This window comes from Tupaia chinensis, unplaced genomic scaffold, assembly GCF_000334495.1.
Source record: "Tupaia chinensis unplaced genomic scaffold, TupChi_1.0 Scaffold000075_1, whole genome shotgun sequence".
Lineage (NCBI taxonomy): Eukaryota > Metazoa > Chordata > Mammalia > Scandentia > Tupaiidae > Tupaia > Tupaia belangeri.
This window is the reverse complement of record NW_006159535.1, coordinates 2,272,211-2,279,182: the sequence shown is the minus strand read 5'-3', so window position 1 is coordinate 2,279,182 and position 6,972 is coordinate 2,272,211. Positions and strand designations below refer to the sequence as shown.

Genomic DNA, 6,972 nt, shown 5'->3' with positions numbered 1-6,972 from the left:
ATTATTAAGAAGGGGGGGGGGGGGGGGGAGGGATGAGCAAATGAGGTGGATTACTATTTGTAGAAATTAGCATTTCAGGAAGGATAAATACAAACATTCTCTGCAGGGGTGTGAGTAGGAAGGCTTTGTGGTAAGTAGAATGAGGCGTGTTTGGGGGCTATGGGAGGCAGTGACAAAGCAGATTCCCCCACACTCACTCTGCCTCCTCCTGTGACCCCCCTGCCCCAAGCCCTCTACTGCTGGCAGTGTTCAACTCGGGGAGGAAGGGAGGCCCCATTCAAGGCTGCAGACACCTCCTTGGGTCAGTTATGGTTAGAGAGGGTCCTGACCCTGTGCCATCTCTGCCGGCTTCAACCCGAAGGCAGTGGCCCGCACCTCTCCCTTGGGCTCTCAGCTTCAGCGCTTCCTGACTCTGACTCGCTTCCTTTCCAGGCGTGGACTTTAAGATGAAGACCATAGAGGTGGACGGCATCAAAGTGCGGATACAGATCTGGTGAGCTGGACAGGCACAGGAGAGGCCCCTGGCTGCTCCTTGGCATATGCGAAACCCCTCGGCCTCCTGCCGGATCACCTCTGTGATGGAGAGAAGCCTTGAGAGCTGGTCTCAGCACCCGCTAGCCTTCCTCTCTGATCTCTGTCACAGAAAGCATATGGGATTGCCCACACAGGGCAGGGGTTAGGAGGAACTGGCAGACTAACCATCATGGGTCTATCTTAGCTAGGCGTACCCTTGGGCTGGACCACTCTGTGGAGAGATTGGGAGGAGGGAAGGCTACACCCTACTGTTGGGATGAGTGTTCCTTGGTTTGGCATGGTGCAGTTCCCCATGTAGCCACAGGGTGCTGCTGTGGCTCTCTCGCCGGAAGGGTCTTGGCCTCATACCCTTCGCTGGGCTTGGAACTGCCTCCCAATTCCAGAATGCTCTGGGCATTGTGGTCACGGGTCCAGTAGGGACTTAGGCCTGGGAGCATCCTCCTGTCCAATCAAGTCTGGCCACACTGGTCAGATTCAAAAGAGAGCTGTCTAAGGCTCAGTTATGGTGTGACTCCTGGTGCAGGTAGTCATCAGGGGAAGCCATGGCCCCACTGGCTTTGCTAGTGCCAGGACAGATGACCAGGCCTCTGGCGGCAGAGTCTGGTGTGTTCAGATCCACTTAGGGGTCAAAGTATCACCAAATTTCCACCCTGCAGCTTCCCAGCTTTTCCTGCAAGAGCACATGATCTCCCAGCTCCTGTTCCTCCCCTTCCCACCTGCTTCAATGGCCACTGCTCCTCTGAGGGACTGGCTTTCTATTGCAGGGACACAGCAGGGCAGGAGAGATATCAGACCATCACAAAGCAGTACTATCGACGGGCCCAGGTGAGCCACCACTTCCAGGGTTCAGAAATGGAAGATGTCTGTGCCTCAGACCCCTGACTTAGGGCCCTGGGATCTCCTGCTGGGGTGGAACTTCAGGGTGGTCTTTCAGTTGTTCATCCTCAGTTATTCATGGGGCACTCACTGCAGGCAGGTCCCCACCTCACCCCTAGTTTCCACCCTCCATCTTGGCCAAAGACTGAGGTAAAGCACACGATGCCTCCCTACCCTAGAGAGTTCTGTGATGCCCAGGAAGTGGCAGCTCAGAGGTCTGAGAGTGAAAAAGGTTTCTCTGGATTCTGAGGGGACCTCGATGTGCTAGACAGGAGCTGAGGTGAAGGCCCGCACCGAGGGCCTCTGGCCCATGACTGTGCACTCTCTCCATATGCCTCTACCTCCCCCACCTCTCTCTTCTCTCTCTCTCTCTCTCTCAGGGGATATTTTTAGTCTACGACATTAGCAGCGAGCGCTCCTACCAGCACATCATGAAGTGGGTCAGTGATGTGGATGAGGTAGGAGATGCCGCCTCACTGGCAGGGGTGGGGAGGCTGCCTCAGAGGGGCAGGCAAGGCTGGGCCAGATGGGAAGGGAAGGGTGAAGCTCTCAGGGCTGGCAAGCAAATGCTGCTAGGAAACCTCGCCCTCCACTGCCCCAGATGAAGACTCCTGGGTGAGCAAGCCTGCGGGAGAAGCCGCAGCTCCAGGCCCTCATGCTCGGTACCCAGCCAGTCCTCCAAGGCCACATCATCCCTAGAAATGAGTTAGTTCCCAGCCTACCCTGTGAGCAGCTTCCTGCCTAAAACCCAGAGCCCAGGCGGAGATGAGGGGTTGGGGATCAGGTTCTGGTTCTGCATAGTAGCCGTGGCACCTTGGGCAAGCCATCTGAACTCACAAGGTCCCCGGTTCATCTGCAGCATGAGGGTGGGACTTAGCAGGCACCAATGTACCCAGAGCATCTTCCGCCCTCAGCTGTGCCCTGACCCTCCGAGGGTCGGCCACAGTACTTGGGGGCCCGGCACCTGCATCCGGGTGTCCGTGTCTCTAGGGCTCTTAGGCTCGGTGGTGGTTTGGGGCCAGTGTGAGCTGAGTGGGGAAAGGAGGGAGGGGTTGCACTCATGGCGGTTCTGTCCTTTGTCCCTAGTATGCACCAGAAGGTGTCCAGAAGATCCTTATAGGGAACAAGGCCGACGAGGAGCAGAAGCGGCAGGTGGGAAGAGAGCAGGGACAGCAGGTGAGTGGAATGAGCTGGCCTGGTCTGCCTGGGGGCCGCTCCCCCCCCAGAGTAGTCCTGGAGCTGGGACCCAGGGGTCCATCTACCAGAGTCAGCACCCCCCACACCCACAGCCACCTTGGAGAGTTGGCTCTCTGTCCTCAGGACAGCATTGGGGTCCATCCCAAAGCAAAGACCTCATGGGCAGCCACACTCCCAAGACAGGATTGCCCCATGCTTCCAAGGTCACTGTGTTAGTAACAAGGGCGGATTTCAAGTTCCAAGCACAGTCGCCATCACACAGCCAGGAAGCGGATGTCCCATCCACCCCTCACTCTCTGTCCCCCTGATGCCTGGAACGAGATAGGAAGGAAAATGAGGGAATGAGGACCTGTATTTGGGGCAGAGAGAGGAGGAGGATGGTACCAAGGAATATCCAGGCATGGAAGGAAACCCCCCTCCCACAGCACAGGAAGGAAAGGTCTCGAGTCATCCACCCTGAGAGCCTCAAGAGTCTTTCTCCCTGCTCAGTCAGTAGCACTCCACTGACACTTAAAATAAAATTGATGTTTTGGGGGTATAAAAAATAATACATGGCAGGGCTGGCAAGAGGCATGGTGGTCAAGGACGCTGTACTCTCACATGGTCAACTGCGGTTTGAGTCCCGGACCTGGTGGCTTGCTTTCTCACTTTCTCTCTCTCTCTCTCTGGGAATTTTTTTTTTTAAAGTTAATAAATAAAGTTAAATAATAATTCTTTTTTTAAAATTATAATAATACATGGGACCAGCAGATGGCATATGGCCTTCACATTTCGGTGTGTTTCTCCCAGCATATGGTATGTGTGTTGGGGACGGCATAGTGGTTATGTCGCTGGGCTCCTTCATGGTTGACCACAGCTCGAGTCCTGGACCCAGTGGCTTGAAAATCACACCAGGTACATGTGCATATGTGCATGCCCAGGATCTCAGGAGGAGAATGGAGGAGAAGAGATTATGGCGTGGCCATCTCCCTTAGGGGATGAGTTCTCACTTTCCCTCTCACTGTCTCTGTCTATCTCCCCAGTGAACATATGTGCCCTAAGGCAAAAACCTCTTAAAAAAATAATACATGGTCACTGAAAAATGTGAAAGTTAGAGGCACAGCCAACCAGAAAAGCAGTATTGCTGGAGCACTGTCTGTGTGGCCCTGGGCTGAGAAGCAAGTGCTCTCAAGGATGAGACCCCACGGAATCATACCACAGCCTGGCCAGGTAGACTCCACCGTTCCCCTTTAACGGAAGATGCAGCAGGGACTTCGAGGGAGTACGTGACTTGTCCAGAGTTCTACAACCCTAAGTGGCAGCACTGGTATTCAAGTCTGGGTCCGTAGACTCCAAAACCCACGTTTTTATTTTATTTTTTTAAATTTTGCCGAGTGTGTGTGATCACCAGAGATAGAGACAGAGTCAGAGGAAGGGAAAATGAGAAAGCACCTCACATGGGGAATAATCATGCTGTAATCCCATCTCCTCCATATCTCTCACCTCTTGGGATTTAGGGCACGCACACATATGCACCTGGCATGTTCTTCAAGCCACCATATCCAGGACTCAAACTGCATGGTCAGCCATGTGGGATCAGCTCACATAACCACCAGGCCATGGCTGGCCCTGTTTTTCACAGAGACCGTGTGGCCACAATATTTTGGTGTGTTTCTCCCAGCATATGATATGTGTGTTGGCGTGGGAGTTGAGGAACGGGGAGAGGGTATTTGGGAGCATCTTCTCCTAGCCTCTGCGACCCTGTGTCTAGCCAAGAGCTCCAGCCTTGTCTGAGAAGTGATCGACTCAGATCGTCATGGTGTGGCATGGTCTGTGGGTGCACTAGCGGATGTCTGTGCCAGGTGGCGCGGGCACCCTTCCCATCCTGACTTTCAGACACGTGCTTCTCTCGTAGCTGGCTAAGGAGTATGGCATGGACTTCTACGAAACAAGTGCCTGCACCAACCTCAACATTAAAGAGGTGAGAGCACCGCAGACCAGTGGCCCCGTCCCTGGTGCAGACCAGGGAGTAGGGAGGCCAGAGAGGGAGGTGGCAGACAGGAGCCACGACCAGGTGGGACTTCATACCTTGGGCAGCAACAGGGTGGCCGGGAGGAGGAGGAGACACCAGATAACCTGTGCCCCTTGCATCTCCAGTCCTTCACGCGGCTGACGGAACTGGTGCTGCAGGCCCATAGGAAGGAGCTGGAGGGTCTCCGGACACGTGCCAGCCATGAGCTGGCCTTGGCTGAGCTGGAGGAGGAGGAGGGCAAACCTGAGGGCCCAGCGAACTCTTCAAAGACCTGCTGGTGCTGAGGGTCCGGCGAGGGACACCCACACGATCCCCCTTCCCTCAGGAGGCCTGTGAGCAGAGAGGGGAGCCCGGGCTTTGCCCTGCTGCGTCCTCTCTTTCGATGACCCTGTTGAGTGTCAGTAGCTGCTACTCTCCATGCCTGGCCCTGAGACAGCTCTGCTGTCACCTCAGAGCAGCCTCTGCCCCAGCCCCTGCCCCAGAGTGGTTCCCCAGCCACAGGCCCACTGTGAGCGCGTGCTGTGGGCACTGTCTCGCTGCCCCGAGCTCCCAGACCATGGCCAGGGCTGGAGTCAAGGCCACTTTCAGGCTCTTCTTTCTCGATGCATCTCGTCTCCTCTCTGCTTCTCTCCCGCCCACTCTCTCCCATCCCCTCCCTCCAGTGTGTTTTGTACCAAAGCCCCTCATCCCTCCCCTGTGCCCTGCGTGTGGCTACCAAGAGCCCTGCTCTTTCCTCCCTGCCTGCCTTCCTAGCCCCGGCTGAAGGAACGGGCCCAGGCTTGTGGGGATGTTCCATCCTCTGTTCCGGGGAGATCCCCACCCTGCTTTGTGGGGAGGCCAAAGGCCACAGGGTGCTTCTGCCTCCCCTTTACCCCCTCCCCACCACCCCTTCTCTGCCATGGGCCTGCCTCCCCCATGACCTGGGAAAGTGGCACATCAAGGTAGGAAGGAAACACCAGCCTGGTGACCCTCCAGCCTGGGCTGTCCTACCTCTGCCTGCTCCCCCGCCTGAGCTTCGGCCTCGCTTGGCTGCCCGCCTGCCTCCTTGGGGAACTGAGCTCAGAGGCAGAGGCTTCAGAGAAGACAGATGATGGGGGGCAGGGGTAAAAAGGCACTTCCATTGTCTACCTCCCATGCAGCGAGTACACGGTTTCTCTCCATCTGGGCTTCTGGACTCAAAGCTGTGGACCAAGGCCTGAGGCTACCACAGGGGCAAGGAGAGCCCTGGGGCCGATCGGGCCCTCCAGAAAGGGGCACCAGAAAGGAAGGACGGCTCCTACAGTTCAGGGTAAAGACGGGGAGGGCCGGCCAGGAGCAGCGGAGTGTGCAAAGCAGAGGGGAATGCGGCCACGAAGGCCCTCCTGCCCTGTCTGTGAGTGTTGTCCAGAGCCCTGGCAGAGGCGGACCTGGCCTTTAGCTCTCCAGGCTTCACTGAGACCCAGTGGGAGAAGGGTAAGGGCTTCGTGGGAGGAGAGAAAAGTGCTAAGTGAGAGTGCTTGGTGCTGTTCTCAGCCCTCAGGAACCAGTGTTCCTCTTGCCCTCGAGCTCCTGAGCGGGCGCAAGGGTTTGCCAACTGCACTGTGGCTACAGGGGGAGGGAAGAAGATGCCCTCCTCCAGAGTCCTATGTTCAGGAAGTTTCTTTAACCCCATGTGGCCCATGAATAGCTTGAAGGAGACCCTTTAAAGGAAGAGCAGGCAGGCCAGCCAGTGGGTGGGGGTGGGGGGGAGCTAAGGCAGCTAGATCCCATAAGGCTGAGTGCATGATTCGAGTCCCGGATTCGGTGGCCTGAAAAATATGCTGGGCACATGTGCGTGCATGCCCAAAATCCCAGGAGGAGACTGGAGGAAGAGGGATTGTAGCATGGCCAACCCCCTGAGGGGTGGTTTCTCACTGTCCCTACATGTCTCTCTCTCTGGCGAGCACATGTACCCTACAGCAAAACAAAAGTACAGGCAAGCTGGGTTCCTCCCCACCTTCCCAAGGTGGAAGAAGCCTAGTGAGAGGCTTGTCCGTAAGCTGCGTGTCAGCTGCACTGCGCAGCTGGGGCTGGAGCTGCAGCTGCAGCTGCAGCAGAGACCTGGGTGACGAGCATTCGCCAGCTGAGGACCAAAATCTGGGGCACACAACACAACGGATGAGAGCCCCACTCTCTGAAAGAGGATGGGGATAACATCACCAAACCTTTCCTCTTGATTCTTATCCAACCACGGAACAGCCAGCAGGAGAGGGTGGAGAGGGCGGCTCAGGGCGTAGTCGGGATTGGTTAGCACGTGGAGGGAAGGAGAGCAGGAAGCAGAAGTGGGGGAGAGGGCTCGAGGAAGAAGCCATGACAGTGGCTGGGGGGGGGGGCCG

The 6,972-nt window shown here is 56.5% G+C and overlaps 1 protein-coding gene across 1 annotated transcript in view; it reads left to right on the top strand.

The window, feature by feature from the left end:
* RAB15 (RAB15, member RAS oncogene family) overlaps window positions 1-6,375 on the top strand; it is a 25,924-nt gene extending 19,549 nt beyond the window's left edge. Inside the window, exons 2-7 of the mRNA XM_006142409.2 lie at window positions 433-493; window positions 1,299-1,359; window positions 1,791-1,868; window positions 2,497-2,586; window positions 4,502-4,567; window positions 4,744-6,375. Of these exons, the coding sequence (XP_006142471.1) occupies window positions 433-493; window positions 1,299-1,359; window positions 1,791-1,868; window positions 2,497-2,586; window positions 4,502-4,567; window positions 4,744-4,902 (515 nt within the window). The 3' untranslated portion in view covers window positions 4,903-6,375. The remainder of the gene's footprint in view (window positions 1-432; window positions 494-1,298; window positions 1,360-1,790; window positions 1,869-2,496; window positions 2,587-4,501; window positions 4,568-4,743) is intronic.
* The last annotated feature ends 597 nt before the right edge of the window (window positions 6,376-6,972 follow it).